Here is a 19,145-nt window from a genome sequence, read left to right as displayed (position 1 = left end):
CTTACTAAAGTTCATGTAGACAACATCCACACACTTTCCTTCATCAACTTTCCTGGTATCCTCCTCAAAATACTCTACAAGATTTGTTAAACACAACTGACCACACACAAAACCATGTTGACTATCCACCATTAGTCCATGGCAATCTAAATAATTGTATATCTAATTACACTTTCCAATAATTTAACTACTACTGAAGTCAGACTCACCAGCCTATTTCCAGGTTTCCTTTTTGAGCCTTTTTTTTAAACAATGGAACAATATGAGCTACCCTCCAATCCTATGGCACCACACCCATTGGTCAGGACATTTTAAATATTTCTGCCAGAGCCCCTGCAATTTCTACACTAGACTCTCTCAAGGTCTGAGGGATTATCTTTGTGGTGAACCTCTGCTAAACTGTCTGTTTTTCCTTCGGCTAGCCCTTGCTGTACTAATATTGGCTGTTCATTATCTCTACTATTAAAGACACTTGGATATAATTGTATATGCACCCATTGTCTTTCATTATTGTACCATTAGTTTCCGCTAATAAAAGCCATGATTATTGTTTGACCACATCGTCTTTGTCTACTTCATCAACTGGCACTTCAATCTTGTCAGGCTCTGGGGATTTATCCATCCTTATTTGCTTTAAGACAGCAAGCACTTCCTCCTCTTCAATCTGTATAGGTTCCATGACCTCAATGCTTGTTTTCCTTACTTCCACAACTCTGTGCTCTTTTTTCTGAGTGAATAGTGATGAAAAAAAACATTTAAGACCTCTCCTATCTCTTTTGGCTCCATACAAAACCGATGACTCTGACCTTCAAGGGGACCAATTTTTGTCCCTTACTATCCTTTTGCTCTTAATATACCTGTCGAAACCCTTAGGATTTTCCTTCACATTGTCTGCCAAAGGAACCTCATGTTTTCTTTGAGCCTTCCTGATTTCTTTCTTGAGGTATTTCTGGCATTTTTAAAAAATACTCAAGAACCTATACTTGTTATACACCTCTCTTCTTCTGAACCAGATCTCCAATATCCCTTTAAAATCAAGATTCCCAATGCCTGCTAACTTTGCATTTGATCCTTACAGGATCCCTACTCTCAAAATTTCACCTTTCAAGGTCCTCCACTTACTTCTCATGTCCTTGTCCGAAAGCAACTTACCCCAATTCAAGCATTCGAGATTCTTTTTCATTTCCTCAAAATTGGCCTTTTTCCAATTTAGAATCTCAACCCAATGCCCAGACCTATTCTTCTCCATAATTAATGTAGATAATGGCATAATGATCACTGGACCCAAAATGTTCCCCTACATATACTTCTGTCACCTGTCCAGTCTCATTCCCTAATAGGAGATCCAGTATTGCACTCTCTCTAGTTGGTACCTCTATATAATGAATTAGAAAACTTATCTGAACATATTTGACAATCTCGAAGCCATCCAGCCCTTTTGCAATATGGAAGTCCCAGTCAATATGTGGTAGTTAAAATCTCCTACTATCACAACTTTGTTTCCTGCAGCTGCCTGCTATCTCTCTAAGATATGCTCCTCCAATTCTTGCTGACTACTGGGCAGTTTATAATAGAACACCATAGCATGGTCATACCTTACCTGTTCCTCAGCTCCACCCATATGGCTTCAGTAAACAAGCCCTCTGGTCTGTCCTGCCTGAGCACAGCTGTGATATTTTCCCTAACGAGCAATGCCACTCCTCCCCCTGTTCTATCGTGTCTAAAGCAATGGAAGTCCGGAACATTGAGCTGCCAGTCCTGCCCCTCCTGAAACCAAGTTTCACTCACGGCCACAATGTCATAATTCCATGTGCCACTCCACTCTCCCTTGCCTTCCCTACAATACTCCTTGCATTGAAATAGATGCACCTGAGAACATTTCCACCACCTTCAATCTGTTGACTTCGTACGGTAAATGTAATTTTATCATAATCTTTTCCCTCCTTCACTTGTCTATCTCCTCTGGCATGCTGGTTCCCCTCCCCCCACAAATCTAGTTTAAACCCACCGGAGCAATATTGGCAAACCTTCATTCAAGGATATTAGTCCCCTTCCAGTTCAGATGCAAACTGTCCCGTCGGAACAGGTCCCACCTTCCCTGGATGAGAGCACAAAGATCCAGAAACCTGAAGCCCTCCCTCCTACACCATGTGTTTAGCCACGTTAAGCTGCATTATCTTCCTATTTCTAACCTCACTAGCACGTGGAGCGGATAGCAATCCTGAGATCACTACAACGTCGTTACTAAATTTGAACTCTTCTTGCAGGACCTCCTCATCCTTCTTACCCACGTCATTGGCCCCTACATGGACCATGACATCTGGCAGATCACTCTCCCTCCTGAGAATGCTGTGAAGGCGATCTAAGCTATCTCAGACCCTGGCACCAGGGCAGCAGCATACTATCCTGGAAACTCAATCTCTTCCACAGAACCTCTTATCTGTCCCCTTAATTATGGAATCCCCTATCACTACAGCTCCTCCCTTCCCTTCTTAGCCAGACCTGATCTCCATGGCTTTTTCCTGATAGGTTGGTCCTTGATGTAAAAACATGCAAACACATATAAAGACACATATATAGTGGGGTGGCATAGCACACATATTTACAAGCATGATTTATATGCAGTAGATATGTAAAAATTAAAAATAATTGTTAAATACTAGAAGATTCTCAGATTATTCAGCAGTCTCATTCCCTGTGGGAAAAAGCTGTTCCTCAGTCTGGTGGTTCTGGCTCTGATACTCCTGTATCTCTTTCCCTATCAGAGTAGATGGTAGCTGGAAGGTGCTATGTAGATCAATCCTGATGAATCATGTCGAGGGGGGGGTGGGTGGGGAAATCCCCGTGATCTTCTTTGACACTTTTATGGTCCTATGGATTGACCTCTAATCCAATGCTCTACTGCAACCATGCCATACTGATGCAGCCAGCCAGAATGTGATCGATAGAGCTCCTGTAGAAAGTTGACAGGATGGTAGCCGACTGCCTTGCTCACTTCAGTTTTCTCAGGAAGTTAATTCATTGTTGTACCTTCCTGTCAAGTTAGATGTTGTGTGACCAGAATAGGTCACTACTTCAGTTTAATTGCTTCATTGGTGCAAGAGTGTTAGCCTTACTTCTAAGCTTTTGATCACCTTGGAGTCTGTAGTTGCCATTTTTCAACAAGAGGCCTTTAGTTGTGCCAATGAAAGTCAAAGAAACCATTATGAGGCTGAAAAACAAGAAGGAAACACACAAATCTAATGATTTCCAAAATCAACAGTTTGTAGCATAATTAAGAAACAAAGCACGTTCTGGTGAGCTCTGTCATCACAATGGGATTGGTATTCTAAAGAAGTTCTCCACTGATGATGACAGGAATTTCTATCATAATGAAGAAAAATCTCCAAATTTATGTCCATCAGATCAGAAATACTCTTCAGGAGGAAGGTATGGATATGTCAATGAACAGAAATACAGAGGCTACACTGCAAAATACAAACCATGGAAAAAGTAGTAAATCACAAAATTCTCTAGACACCATGGTTGAAATAAAAACAAAATTCTCGAGAAACTCAGCAGGTCAAAGAGTGTCCTTTATGTAGCAAAGGCATATCCGACGTTTCAAGCTTGAGCCCTTCAAGAAAGTATGAAAAAATTCTGGCAAGCATTCAAACAAAAAAGTGTGGGGGTGGCAAAGGAAGGTGATAGGTGGAGAAAGAATGGAGGGTATAGCAGCACTGAGGGGGAAAAGGGGATGGCAGGGCAGTATGGGTGAAAGAACGAGAAAGACAGGAAAAGGGGGAGGGGAAAAAGGCAACCAGGTTTAATGCAAAGCAATAAAGTCAATGTTCATGCCATGTGGCTGGAGGGTGCCCAGATGGAAAATAAGGTGTTGTTCCTCCAATCTGCAGGTCATCAGGGTGGGACAGTAAATAAGGCATGTAAGCACAGGAATGTGACCTGGAATTGAAAGGTTGGCCATTGGGAGATGTCTGTGGTCGTAAACAGAGCAGAGATGTTCAGCAAAAAGATCTCCCAGTCTGTGACCAGTCTCTCCAATGTAGACAATGCCACAAAGGGTGCACCGGATGCAGTAAATAAGTCCTCTGGATGTACAAGTGAGGTGTTGCTTCACGTGAAAGGCTTGTTTGTGGCCCTGGAGGGAGGAGGTGTGGGTGCAAATGTTGCACCTCCTGTGGCCACAGAAGGTGCCAGGGGTGTGATAGGTGGGGAGGGATGAGTGCATGAAGAAATGGCAGAGGAGCAGACTCTGCGGAAGGCCAAGAGGGGAGAGGAGGGAAAATTGAGTCTGGTGCTGGGATCCTGTAGTAACTGCCAGAAATTCCAGCTGATGATGTGTTGGATATAGAGGCTGATGAGGTGGTAGGTGAGGATAAGGGGGATTCTATGTTTGTTGTGTCAGGGGGCCAGGGCAGATGAGCAGGAAATGAAGGAGATGCAGGTGATGGCTGGTTGATAATGGTGGAGAGGAAGCCATGTTTGTGGAAGGCAGGCAGGCATTTCAGAAGCTCTGAACTGGAAAACCTCATCTTAGGAACAGAAGCGGCAGAGAAATTGAGAGAAGGGGATGGAATCCTTGCAGGGGCCAGGGTGTGAAAAAATTTAGTCCAGGTAGTTGTGGGAGATGGAGGGTTTGTAGTATATGCCAGTGGAAAGCTTGTCTCCCGAAATGGAGACAGAGAAATCCAGGCGATGCACTAAGTGAGTTTGAGATCGGGGTAGAGGTTGTATGCGAAGTGAATGAATTTGACAAGCTCATCGTGGGTGCATGATGTTTTGGATCTTGGGCTGTTCCTTTACCTCTCCACACTTTGGTGTTGCCATCACTCTCATACAGGTTAATCCTAATCTCATCTGTCCACAAGACCTTTTTCCAAAATTCTGCAGGCTCTTTTAAATACTTCTTGGCAAACTGTAATCTGACCATACTTTCATGTGGCCAACCAGTGGTTTGCATCTTCCAATATAACCTCTGTATTTCTAGTAGTCATTGACATATCCACACCTGCCCCTGGAAGAATGCTTCTGATCTGTTTTATATACGTTTGGGGACTTTTATTATGATGAGAATTCTTCAGTCATCGGCAGTGGAGGTCTTCCTTGGCCTACCCGTCCCTTTGTCATTACTGAGCTCACAAGAACACTCTTTCTTCTGAATGATGTTCCAAACAGTTGATTTTTTAAAATAATTTTAAGATTTGGGTGATGTCTTTTACTGTTTCATTCTTGTTTTTCAGCCTCATAATGGCTTCACTTTCAATGGCACAACTCTGGTCCTCATGTTGAAAAATGGCAACTACAGACTTCAAAGCTGATTAAAAGCTTAGAAGCAGGCCCAGCTTTTTTTTTTATACCTGCACCAATTAATCTTAAACATACCTAAGTAATCATGAAGCACCCATGAAGCCAAATGTCCAAAACATTATGGTGCCCTGAAATGAGGGGACAATGTAGAAAAATTGCTGTAATTTCTACATGGTCAAACCAAAATTTATACAAATAACAATGAATAAAATTTGGAATGTGCACTTCCATTTTATGTGAATGGTTAGATTTATAAATGTAAAACTGTGAAGCACAGGGGAAAATAAAGGAAAAATCTTTCTTTGTTCTAAACATTATGGAGGGCACTGTATGTTTTAAATCTATTTACCTTCATACAAGAAATTGGCAAACGACTCAAAAGACCAAATCATTTCATAAAAAATGCTAATCTTTCCAATGATCCACTTAGCTCATTGTTATATTTCTTTTGTTTTTAAATCAATCCTTTTGCTTTTACAAAGACATTATTATTAATCCTTCCATAAATCAACAATGCCATTAAATTAATTTTTTTTAAATAAATTTTAATCTGGTTAGTTGCCCAAGCAATTGTAAATATAGTGAAACATGTAAAAATTCATTGAGCAGTGCTGATAGTACCAGAGATACTAACAAACTTTTTTTTTTAAAACAGTGAACCATTCCTGAAGAAGGATTTTAGGCCTTAAACCTCAACTGTCTATTACTTTCCATGGATATTGCCTGACTTGGTGAGTTTTACAGCACCTACTTTGTGTACTGCTTCAGTTTTCCAGCATCTGAAGACCTCTTGTGAATGTAATACAATGAAAATTTAAGGAATTCATGCAAGGTATGCAAGAATATTTCCATTCATGGTATGTGCTTCTAATAGGTGTCTAGGAAGGGGTCTGAGACTCCTGGAGTGACATCCAAAAGCATGCATTACATGCCTAGAACCTCTTCCGTAACTTTGAATTGCAGATATATGCTCCTTACATTCCACGAACCAACCAAAAAGAGGGCATGACTTCTCAGACCTAAACCACTGCTGATGAGTATAACCAGGCAAGGGAACACAGCAGAGGATCACACGTGGCTTGGTAGGTGAAGGACTCACACCAAGCTGCAGGCATCTGCTTTCTGGGTTCCCTAAAGATTACCTTGCAGGTTGAGTCAGTAAAATGGAAGGCAAATATAATGTTAGCATTCACTTTGAAAAGACTAGATTTTAATGGCAAAGGTGTAATTCTGAGGCCACATTTGGAGCACTGTGAGCAGTTTTGGGCCTCATAACTAAAGTAGGATGAGCTGGCATTGGAAGAGTCCAGAGGTTGACAAAAATGATCCCAGAGATTATGTAAATAACTTAGTGTTGATAAGTTAAGTGTTGATCCTGTTGTTTTATACTCAGAGAATTAACTAATTTTGTTCAAGGAACCATTGCTTTGGTATATTTCTATTGCTGCTGGTATGTGGGGTTCACTGAACTTGTAACAATACATTCCTTAAAAGTCAGTCCCCAAGCTTGTAGCTATGAGATCTTGAAATGGATCAATAACATCCTTTGAAATTGACACAATATAGCATCATAATGCTGATCTAGAAATCAGAAACGTTTGTAATTTCAACATATCAGACTTCTACACATTACTGAAATGTGCGAATGAGAGTTTGCGGTTAAAGAATACATTTCAGCTGAGTTGCGTTGAGAATTTATAATGTGGCCTCTTATTCCAACTCATAGGGTCAAGTTAAAATGCAAATTTTCTAGGCTACGGTCCAAGTTGCACAACCAAGTCATTTGATTTGTGAAACCAGCATTTTTGCTTCTTCATCAATTGTGAAGTAACATTTATTGTTCAAAGCTCGAGAATTTTATTATTGTTGTGACAAATAACAAATACTTGTCTACTATATTAAATCAGGAACAATACTGAGATCAATTTAAGTTGATAAGTGAGTTTTATACATTATGAATTATAACATAGACAGGCATCTGAGACGTCTTACCAAAGTGAATGGAAAAGGAATTTCAGATTTATTGTCAGAGTACATACCTGATATCACATACAACCCAGAGATTATTTTTCCTGCGGGCGAGGCAGAATTACCACTCAGTGATAGCGAAAAAAAAGTACACTATGTACATAAATGTCAAGAAATAAATAAATGTAAACAAACTGACTGTGCAATACAGAGCGGAAAAAAACATTAATAAAGTGCAAAAATCCTTAAGTAAATCCATGATTGAATTTGTTGTTGAGGAGTCTGATGGTAGCAGCTGTTCCTCAACCTGGTGGTGTGTACATGTACCTCTTTCCTGATGGTAGCAACAAGAATAGAGCATGTGCAGAGTGGTGTGGATCCTTGATGATTGCTGCTGCTCTCTGATGGCAACATTCCCTATAGATGTTCATGATGGTAGGGAGGGTTTTGCCTGTGATGTCCTGGGCAGAGCCTATACCTTTTGTAGGGCTTTATGCTCAGAAACAATTTTGTCCCCAAAACAGACCATCATGCAGCTGGTCATCACTTTCCAGTACACATCTGTAGAAATTTGCAGGGTTTCTGCAAACTCCTGAGGAAGTAGAGGCGCCGAATTGCTTTCTTCATGATGCCATTAGTATGTTGAAAAAATGCTCCAAAATAGTAACTCGCAAGAGCTCAAATTTTCTCACCCTCTGATCACCATCCCCCCACCCCCACCCCCCCCCCCCCCTCCATGATCACTGGATTGTACAACTCTGGTTTTCCCTTCCTGAAGTCAACAATCAGCTCCTTTGTTTTTTGTGACATTGAGTGTGAGGTTCTTGTTGGTGCTCCCCGCAGCCAATTTTTCAATCTCCCTCCTGTACGCAGACTAATTGCCCCTTTCTATACAGCATGTAAAAGAATGGCCTGTGGCGGTACACATCCTCATGGCAAACTGGGCCCACTTGTATCGCCACGTGGCGGGGAAGCCATGGGGAGATGGTGTCGTCAGAGGTTTCTCTCTGACTCCAGCATCCCTTCCAGCATGCACCCTGGGCAGTGATTATAACGTCACAATGCACCAGGTGACTGAGCTCATGCTGCCCTTAAAGGGGCGTGCTGAATTTGAATAAAAACAGTAGTTAACGATCATTGGTGTGGTAGCAGTGATTTCCTTCAGCTCCTGCAAACGCCATAGTGGTGACCCTGATGGGGCCAGACGTCTCTCTGGATCCAGCAAACGATGAACGCAGTCGAGGTGAACGCTGTAGCCCTCAAATTTCCCCCCTCTGGCCCCATCGCCTACGTACATGATTCGGGCAGGTGGAGGCACAATCCCACCTCCGCAACATCTCAGCCAACACTATAAAATTTTACCATATCATGGACACGCTGAACCAGGACACGGCAGCAAGGGTGGACAACATCATTCACCGGCCACCAGCAGTGGGCAAGTATTCCGCCCTCAAAAATCTACTTCTGGGGAAGTTTGGCCTCACTCCCCAGCAGTGTGCTTCCAGGCTTTCACACCTGGATGGGTTGGGGGATTGCAGCCCCTCAGCCCTCATGGAGGAAATGCTGGCCCTGGCGGAGGATCATGAACTGTGTTTCCTCTTCTGCCAGATATTCTTTGAGCAGATGCCAAAAGATATCTGGTTCCATCTGTCCAAAGAGGACTTTTCCGACCCCTGCAAGGCAACAGCACGGGCAGATGCTCTCTGGCGCGCAAAACAGGAAAACGAGGCAGCCCTCAGCCAAGTCTCCAAGACGGGGCCCCGCCATCCGCAGGATACCCCCAAGCACAAGCCAGAGGAAAGTCAGTCAACATGGTGTCTTTATCACCAGCGCTGGAGAGTGAAAGCAACCAGGTGCCATCAGCCCTGCAACTTCCAGGGGAGCGGCCAGGCCAACCGCCGTTGATGGCTGCCACGGTTGGCCACCTGAAGAGCAACCTTTACATCACTGACCAGGGGCCGCCAGTTCCTGGTGGACACAGGGGCAGAACTGAGCGCCCTCCCCCCCTACAGCGCTGGAAACTCAAACACGGACCCCCTGTCCAACCTTGCGGGCTGCCAGTGGTTCTGCAATCAAGACCATATGGCACAGCTACAGATCGGGGATGAAAGGTTCACTTGGAGATTCGCCCTGACCTCAGTGGGAACCGCGCTGTTCAGGGCTGACTTCCTAAGGGTTTACAGTCTGCTGATGGACATGAGGGGCAGGAGTCTGCTCAACGCCCGCACCTTTCACTCGGAGCACCTGGGCAGGGCGGACGACAGACCCAAAATTGCCAAGGTAGTCACCGCCACAGCCGAGTTCGCCGAGATCCTCAGTGAGTTCCCTGCCATCCTGGAGCCACGCTTTGACATCGCCTCCCCCGCCATGGAGTTTTCCATCACATCTCCATGAAATGCCCCCCGCTGCAGGCCAGAGCTTGATGGCTGTCACCAGAGAAGCTAAAACTAGCAAAGGAGGAATTTTCCAGAATTCAGGAGTTGGGCATCGTTCGGCGGTCGGACAGTGCTTGGACGGCACCACTGCACATGGTCCAGAAGTCATCAGGGGGTTGGAGGCCCTGGAGAGACTACAGACCGCTAAATGAAGCCCCGACTCCAGACAGGTACCCGGTTCCCCATATCCAGGACTTCGTAGCCAACCTCCACGGCATGCAGTTCTTTTCAAACGTCTATCTGGTGCGCGATACCACCAGATCACAGACCACCTTGATGATGTTGGAAAGACCACCAATATCACCCCTTTGAGCTTGTTCGAATCCCTCCGGATGCCATTCGTATTGAAAAACGCGGCCCAGACGTTCCAGTGTCTCATGGACGCAGTGGGTAGTGATTTGGACTTTGTCTTTATCTACCTAGATGACATCCTGGTAGCCATCTCCGTACCCTGTTCGCCTGGCTGGCAGAATTAGGCCTCACGGTCAACAAGGCCAAATGCCAGTTTGGGAAACAGACATTGCAGTTCCTGGGTCACACCATCTCAGCGTCTGACACTGGAGAAAGTGGCAGCCATCCAGCGTTGTCCCAAACCCTCCTCCCTCAAGGGCCTGCAGGAATTTGTGGGAATGGTAAATTTTTAACCATAGATTCATCCCCAACGCTGCATGCATCATGCGCCCTCTTTTCGCGCTGATTGCGACGAAGAGAACATCCTAGCCTGGTCAGAGGAGGCAGACGAGGCCTTCGCTACAATGAAACAGGCCCTCGCAGAGGCGATTTTGTTGGTGCACCCGCGCCCGGAAGCACACATGACACTCTTAGTTGACGCTTCCGCCACGGCGGTCAGGGGATTACTGGAACAATGGCTGGATGGACAGTGGCGCCCGCTGGCCTTTTTCAGTAAGCAGTTGCGGCCGCCGGAGCTTAAATATAGTGCGTTTGACAGGGAGCTCCTGGCGCTGTACCTGGCCATACGCCACTTCCGATACTTCTTGGAGGGCAGAACTTTCACCGTTTTCACCAATCACCAAGCATTGGCTATGGCCAAGGATCCGTGGTCGGCCAGGCAACAGCGCCTCCTGTCCTACGTGTCCGAATTCACTACAGACATCTGGCAATGGGTGGGCAAAGACAATGTAGTCATGGATGCGTTTTCCCGCCCGGCTATGGGCACGCTAGCTCCCGGCCTCGACTACGCACAACTAGGGCAGGCCGAGCAGCACGACGTAGAATCTCAAGCTCTCCAGACCGCCATCTCAGGTCTCCAGTTCGAGGATATCCAGTTTCCTGGCTCCGCCCAGCCGCTGCTCTGCGACACCTCCTCCGGAACACCGTGCCCTGTTGTCCCACAGTAGAGGAGGGCTAGGGTCGTCAGCTCTATCCATGATCTCACCCACTCCTCAGTAAAGACTACCATGCGTATGGTGGCGCAGCAATTCGTCTGGCATGGCCTTAAGAAGGAGGCGGCATCAGGTGCCAGACGTCTAAAGTCCATAGGCACATGCAGGTCCCCGTTCAACAGTTCGACTCGGCATATGGATGTCGTGGGCCCCTTGCCGGTGTCCAAGGAGTCGCAGTACCTGTTTACCATAGTGGACAGAGCAACCAGGTGGCTGGATGCCATCCCAGTCCGTGAGGCGTCAGCGGAGACCTGTGCTAGAGACCTGGTCAGTCAATGGATCGCTTGTTTTGGCGTGCCAGCACACACTGCGAGTGACAGAGGCACCCAATTTACATCCCCACTATGGTCGCAGCTGGCAAGGCTTTTAGGGGTAACACTGCACCACACCACAGCCTACCACCCACAGTCTAACAGGTTGATAGAGGTTCCACCGACACCCAAGTCCGCGCTGATGGCAAGACTTTCCGACCCCGACTGGGTGGACGAGTTGACCTGGGTTCTCCTTGGGATTTGGACGGCGCCCAAGGAGGACCTGCAAGCCTGGTCAGCAGAAATAGTTTATGGCATGCAACTCTCCTTGCCAGGCGAATTCTTCGGCCCGGAGGCCAAGAAGACGCACAACAAAGGGGAGCGGCTCGCAGACCTCTGTAAACGACTGGGCAACCTAACCCCGCCACCCCCATTGCACCACGGCACCCGACCATCCCATCGACCAAACGATCTGGATGCGGCGCAATTTGTGTTCGTCCTAAGAGGACCACAGAGGGCCTCGCTGCAGCGCCCATACGAAGGGCCACACAAGGTTCTCCAGCGGTCGGGTGGGCAGGGAGGAACTGTTTACTATGGACCACTTAAAAGCTGCTCATTTGAACTTAACACAGCCGATGTAGACGGCCGTGCCCAAGCGCCGACCGCCAAAGCAACAGGACGCGTAGCTGCTTCTGGGCGGGGGTGATTGTGTGACGGCGCACATCCTCATGAAGAACCGGCCCCGCTTTGTATTGCCACGTGGCGGGGCAGCCATGGGGAAATGGCATCCTCAGTGGTTGCTCTCTGACTCCAGCATCCCTTCCAGCGCGCACCCTGGGCAGCGATTATGACGTCACAATGCATCAGGTGACTGAGGTCATGCGGCCCTTAAAGGGGCGCGCTGAATTTGAATAAAAACAGTTGTTGATGACCTTCAACATGGTGACCGTGTTTCTTCCACTGCTCACACCACCACAGGGCCATTAAAAAAAAAACTTTCAATTCATCCAACGTTCGTAATCTTACAATCGAACTGTACTCCAGATCCCGGTCTCATTGCAGATACTAAACATTCCACCTGCTGTGGCATTATCAGAGTCTTATGACACCCACCCACCCAAAAGTGAGCGCCCGGTTTCAACGAGAGCGGGGTGGAAGCCCTGACTCGTTACCTGTCTGCTGCTGAGGGGGTTGAAGATCCAAAGGAGGCAGAAAGAAAATACTTGTTTTGGCAAAGTCCCCTGACGGCATCCGAAGTGTTTGGCAGGTGCATTACATCCAAACGGTGCCGCTTCCAGCATCGGGAGGGTGAGAGCGACCCTGTCCTTGGCCCTCTCCCCGGGAGACCCTTTCTCCAGCCCGTGGCGGACATACCCGGGGAAAGGGGGTATCTTTTCCACAGAGAAACCAAGAACGAGTCTTTGTCCGGCCTACTGATTCCTTGACGGAACGTGTCTCTTTCGCCCACCCCCGCTCAACCTCAGCGCTGAATGTCTCGTCCGCCGTCGCCCCGCCTCCACGGGCGGTTGCCATGGCGACGCATCAGTTCCGGTTCCGCTGTGCTCGTTTCGTCGGGCGGCCTGCCTTGCTGTCAGTTTTCAGTGTTTGCCATTATTCGCGTTGAGATCCGGGAAGGGAGGGAGGTGGTCACGATATTCTCGTCCGAGAGTGAGAGAGACACGGCGGAAAGGTGGACTGTGTCGGCACGGTACGTGGTCCCTCTTCGCTCGCCGTGTTGGGGTGCTTGCGCTGAGAGCCCGCGTGCAGGTTCTAGCATGCGGAGGCATTGGTGCCCGTTCGCTGGGTGGCTGGGACATACAGCGGCCCTGGGCTCTGAGCTCCGGCTCGGAGCCACACCACAAGCGCTAACTTCACCTCGTCCTTTTTTCTTGAAAAAAGGTGGAGGGGGGGAGGTCCCATTTACAACGCGGGTGTCCCCGTTTACAACGCGGGTGTCCCCGTTTACAACGCGGGTGACCCGTTTACACGGGGGGGTCCCCATTTACAACGCGGGGGTCCCCATTTACAACGCGGGGGTCCCCATTTACAACGCGGGGGTCCCCATTTACAACGCGGGGGTCCGCATTTACAACGCGGGGGTCCCCATTTACAACGCGGGGGTCCCCATTTACAACGCGGGGGTCCCCATTTACAACGCGGGGGTCCCCATTTACAACGCGGGGGTCCCCATTTACAACGCGGGGGTCCCCATTTACAACGCGGGGGTCCCCATTTACAACGCGGGGGTCCCCATTTACAACGCGGGGGTCCCCATTTACAACGCGGGGGTCCCCATTTACAACGCGGGGGTCCCCATTTACAACGCGGGGGTCCCCATTTACAACGCGGGGGTCCCCATTTACAACGCGGGGGTCCCCATTTACAACGCGGGGGTCCCCATTTACAACGCGGGGGTCCCCATTTACAACGCGGTGGGATCCTGTTCTGTTGTATTTCACTGCCCTCCTTGGAAAAAATGCAAAGTTCGCGGCCCACTGAGCTTGGCAACGAAAAATTATTGTCGAGCAACAACTCCGCGTACTGGATTTTTCCACCTTCCTGGAATCTCAGAAGAAGAAAGCGAAAAGATTTTAAAATGGCTAACTGGATCATATTTTCAGTTTAATGTGAAACTTAACATTATAAATACAATTTAGATTCAACAAACTTAAGTTACTTGATTTGAAAACATTCAAATTGATTCTAATAATGTTATAATAACGTTGGAGAAAGGCATAGATTATTCATGGTCATAAAAGGTAAAGGTAACATCAGGTTCAAACAATACTTGATATGCTTATTTCATGGAATATAAAGATAGCATCAGGTTCAAACAATACGAGATGCTATTTCATGGAATATAAAGATAGTATCATGTTCAAACAATACTAGATATGCTTATTTCTTGGAATATCAAAAATAGCATCAGGTTCAAACAATACGAGATGTGCTTATTTCATGGAATATAAAGATAGCATCAGGTTCAAACAATACGAGATGTGCTTATTTCATGGAATATAAAGATAGCATCAGGTTCAAACAATACGAGATATTTGTTTCATGGAATATAAAGATAGCATCAGGTTCAAACAAAACTAGATATGCTTGTTTCATGGATTATAAAGATAGCATCAGGTTCAAACAAAACTAGATATGCTTTTTTCATGGAATATAAAGATAACATCAGGTTCAAACAAAACTAGATATGCTTATGTCAAGGATACAATACTAGGTATGTTTATTTCATGGGTAAAGATAACATCAGGTTCAAACAATATTTGATATGTTTATTTTCAAGTTCATCTTATATTTGAGTTGAGCATAATAATGCTTTATATACTTTTAATACTTGGTAGGAGTTTAATAATGTGCTTATTTAAATTTTTTGAGGGAAATCCAGACACTGTCAGCCTGTCAATATTTACTGCTCTTTTCTAATTCCTTTGAGAAAGTGGTGGTGGACCACAGTAGGCCTTCTGCTAATAGTACTCCAAGAGTGTTATTTGATAATAGCTTTTGAGGATTCAAATAAATAAGGAAGAACAGTATATTTCAAGTTGGGATAGACTTGAAGGTAAACCCTGGGTGGGGAGTTATTTACATGTGTGGAAGGTGCCGTCAACAATAGCTTTGGTGAATTGCAACACAGTCATTTAGAAGTGATAATTTTGGATTACCAATCACATTGGCTTTTTTGCCCTGGGTAGTGTCAAGCTTTATGAAGGAGAATTACCTGTGGATTCATCAAGGGATGTGTGTAAGATTTGATCAAATTCTTGGCTTGTGACATGTAAGTAGTGGTAATATTTGGTGTGTCAGTCATGTGCCAAAGGATATCCAGCTTCTGACCTGCTATTATAGCCACAATATTTATGTGGCTCATTCAGTTGGGTTCCTTCTCATCAGTGCGGTTCTAGTATATCGGTGTTGGGGAATCTTGGTTTCGGTAATGTCACCTTCATAGGTATTTCCAGCTATTGTTAAAAGTTTTATTTCTAATGCTCTATAGTCAACCAACAACATTAGCACCAACCCATGAATTGCAATGTTAGTTATGGTCCGACTGATCAAATTGAGTGCTGGTCTCTTGAGGTGCACACCATCACCAAGATTGCTTTAATTTGACTCCGAACCAATTGCGTAGTAAATGTCATTGTTCCAGGGTCATAAAGTTTTAAATTTCTGGTTTTTGTTCTTTAAAAATCAGCCTGGGCAAACTACTTATTATTTTTAAGCAAAGCAAATTATTGTAATAAGGTAAATGCTGAGTTGTTTCACATTTTCAAATTCACAATGCTAATGAAGTCTTCTGTTCCATTTCATTAACTTGTTGAGCAGAAAACAATCATTGAATGCTCGTTTACCAGGCAGTTTTCATCCTTTCACTTGTTTGGACTACCATGGCACAGAATCAGCCAGACGGGCTAGAAGAAAAAGACAGAACTTCCACTGCGTTAAAAGGTATGCTGGGCAAAATGTTTGATTGTAACATTTAAAAATTATGAAACTTATGTTGAAACTATTTTTCCCTGATGTGCTGTAATTTTTTTAATCCAAATGTTCAACCCTTCTATTTATACAATGTCTTTAACATTGCGGAAGTATTCCAAGGTGCATCAGAAATGTCATCAATTAGTATTTAATTGTGAACCACAATGTTGGGCTTGACTAAGAATGACCAAACTAAAGTTCCTCATTACCAAAAGAGCAGCCATCAGTGATACAACAATTAAGTTTAGTGATGATCAAATTACCACAATTAGTTGAACAAAGATGACAGATTTGACAATTAAAACTATGAAGATAAAAATTACGAACTATTACATTTGATATACATTTTCATTTTAAGGTATTGATGATCTGGAAACCAAAATAGGCCCACAATTAGATGCAGGATGGTTCTACTTGATACTATGAATGGATTACTGAGATTTGCTGAACCTTGGGAGGGAAGACTATGGAAAATTGTATTGGAGATTGTTATATTAATCACATTTGGATACAAAAATAACAGGTGGGAGTTTCTGTAGGTGGTGCTGTGGCGGGAAGTAAAGGTCAACTGAGTTGTAGAAATGGAAATTAGCAATTTTGACAGTTTCTTCAGTGATACATGTTGCAGATGAGATGTTAAATTGAGGCTCTGTTTATGAGTGGATTGTATTTTAAAAATTCCATGGAACTGTTTTGATGTAAATTAAGTATACTATACTGAATGGCCTGGCAAAGTTTTCCTTTTAGTTAAGAATACAGATAATAAAACAAATTTGTTGTTATTGAGGAACACCCAACCATGAGGATGCAGAGGGGGTCTACAAGTTAACCAAGATGCCAGGCCCTGAGGCTTCTGCTACCTACCATCCTCCTGGCCAACGTTCAACCTTGGGAAAAAAAACTCGATAAACTCCAAACTAGATTACATCAGACAGAAATCAGCGAGTGCTGTGTGATGTACTTCACAGAAACATGGTTAATTGATGACATTCCGGACACGGTGCTGCAGCTTGTGGACTTTTCTTTTTTTTCTGCCTATTTATCCCATAGGATGATGATGGTATAGTGGGCCGAGCGGGTGCACAGCACGGTAACGCAAACTGTTGCAGGTGCAGTTTTGCGTGCGTGTAGAACCATAATATGACGTCTGTATACTCACCTAATGGACCTCGTGCAAGAGATACCGAGTGCTGGGGAACGGCTCGTAGAGTTGTTGAGTATCCTGCGGAAGGCGTGGGACACTCGCGAGGTTAAATTTAAACCTGCCATCCCGTGGATCGGCAGCAATCTCATAGTGAAGTCCCACCTTTTCCCATGGAGCCCAGTACATGCAGTATATAAAAAAAGCCGGTAAACTGAATAAATCAGTCTTGAGTTGACTAATCTGGCTTGTGTTTTTTTTTAGTATTACTTCTGTAGTTTTACCATATTAGCCACTACAATTGGTGACTCCGACTGCAAGATTCAGCCAAAGCCTGAGTCAACGGTCATAATGGACGCAGCTTCAGCAGCAGCGACAGCTGTCGCCATGGCGGCAGTCAATGCAATTGGTCTTCACTTGCCTCCTTTCTGGTGTAATGATTATAATATTTTGGGGAATTACATTTTTAAAAACAGATCTTATTTGAAAGACTGAAGAAGTATTGAAGATCTCTGGAGAATGTTATACACCTTTCACAAGTAGGTGTTAATTGAACTGATGTCATAAAATGAATGACCATTGTTATGAACTGGAGCCAGGATAGCTACAAGTACCTTTCTCCAGGGTGCTTACAGGAAGGTCACCCCTGGGTTTTGTTTATCTGACAATAGCTTGAGCCGAAAAAAAGAACTCCTTTTGTTTGCTGAAAAAGGTGGGGGTAGCCTTTGACACTGTGAGCAGGAAAGGGCTTTGGCAAATACTAGAGTGCCTCAGATGCTCCCCCAAATTCCTCAACATGGTTATCCAACTGCACGAAAACCAACAAGGTCGGGTCAGAAACAGCAATGAGCTCTCCGAACCCTTCTCCATTGACAACGGTGTGAAGCAAGGCTGCGTCCTCGCACCAACCCTCTTTACTATCTTCTTCAGCATGATGCTGAAACAACCCAATAAAGACCTCAACAATGAAGACGGTGTTTACATCCGGTACTGCATGGATGGCAGTCTCTTCAATCTGAGGCGCCTGCAAGCTCACACCAAGACACAAGAGCAACTTGTCCGTGAACTACTCTTTGCAGATGATGCCGCTTTAGTTGCCCAGTCAGAGCCAGCTCTCTAGCGCATGACGTCTTGTTTTGCGGAAACTGGCAAAATGTTTGGCCTGGAAATCAGCCTGAAGAAAACTGAGGTCCTCCATTAGCCAGCTCCCCACCATGACCACCAGCCCCCCCACATCTCTATCGGGTACTCTGAACTCAAAACGGTCAACCAGTTTACCTACCTTGGTTGCACCATTTCATCTGATGCAAGGATCGACAAAGAGATAGACAACAGACTCGCCAAGGCAAATAGCGCCTTTGGAAGACTACACAAAAGAGTCTGGAAAAACAACCACCTGAAGAAACACACGCTTCTGTTCGGCTCCGAATCATGGGCCCTCTACTGGCATCACCTACGGCTCCTAGAACGCTTCCATCAGCACTGTCTCCGCTCCATCCTCAACATTCATTGGAATGACTTCATCACCAACATCGAAGTACTCGAGCTGGCAGAGTCCGCAAGCATCGAATCCACGGTGCTGAAGACCCAACTGCGCTGGGTGGGTCACGTCTCCAGAATGGAGGACCATCACCTTCTCAAGATCGTGTTCTATGGCGAGCTCTCTACTGGCCACCGAGACAGAGGTGCACCAAAGAAGAGGTACAAGGACTGCTTAAGGAAATCTCTTGGTGCCTGCCACATTGACCCCCACCAGTGGGCTGATCTCGCCTCCAGCCGTGCATCTTGGTGCCTCACAGTTCGGCGGGCAGCAACCTCCTTTGATGAAGACCGCAGACCAACCTTATTGACAAAAGACAAAGGAGGAAAAACCCAACACCCAACCCCAACCAACCAATTTTCCCTTGCAACCGTGCCTGCCTGTCCCGCATCGGACTTGTCAGTCACCTACGAGCCTGCAGCAGACGTGGACTTTACCCCTCCATAAATCTTTGTCCGCGAAGCCAAGCCAAAGAAAGAAAAGAATCACATTTTTGTTGGAGAGGGAGGGAGGTTATTCCTCGCGACTTAATTCTTTTTCTAGAATTGATTATTTTTTAATATCAGCACATTTGCAGGATAGGGTTACATCTGTGGAGTATAAGGCTAG

The 19,145-nt window shown here is 45.5% G+C and overlaps 1 protein-coding gene across 10 annotated transcripts in view; it reads left to right on the top strand.

Annotated features, from left to right (window-relative positions):
* The first annotated feature begins 12,328 nt into the window (after positions 1 to 12,328).
* The window catches only part of arb2a (ARB2 cotranscriptional regulator A), a 502,663-nt gene continuing 495,846 nt past the window's right edge, over positions 12,329 to 19,145 (top strand). For 9 of the 10 annotated variants that reach the window (XR_011342262.1, XR_011342261.1, XR_011342259.1 and 6 more), the window contains exons 1-2: positions 12,495 to 13,072; positions 15,703 to 15,825. Coding sequence is in view for 7 of the 10 variants with exons in the window: in XM_069891524.1 (XP_069747625.1) it covers positions 15,717 to 15,825 (109 nt within the window). In the remaining 3 variants the exon portion in view is untranslated. The other variant, XM_069891469.1, reaches the window with a different exon arrangement.

The sequence above is a fragment of the Narcine bancroftii genome, chromosome 1 (genome assembly GCF_036971445.1).
Source record: "Narcine bancroftii isolate sNarBan1 chromosome 1, sNarBan1.hap1, whole genome shotgun sequence".
In the NCBI taxonomy this organism is placed as follows: domain Eukaryota; kingdom Metazoa; phylum Chordata; class Chondrichthyes; order Torpediniformes; family Narcinidae; genus Narcine; species Narcine bancroftii.
The sequence above is the reverse complement of the archived record's forward strand: the minus strand, read 5'-3'. Positions and strand labels throughout refer to the sequence as shown.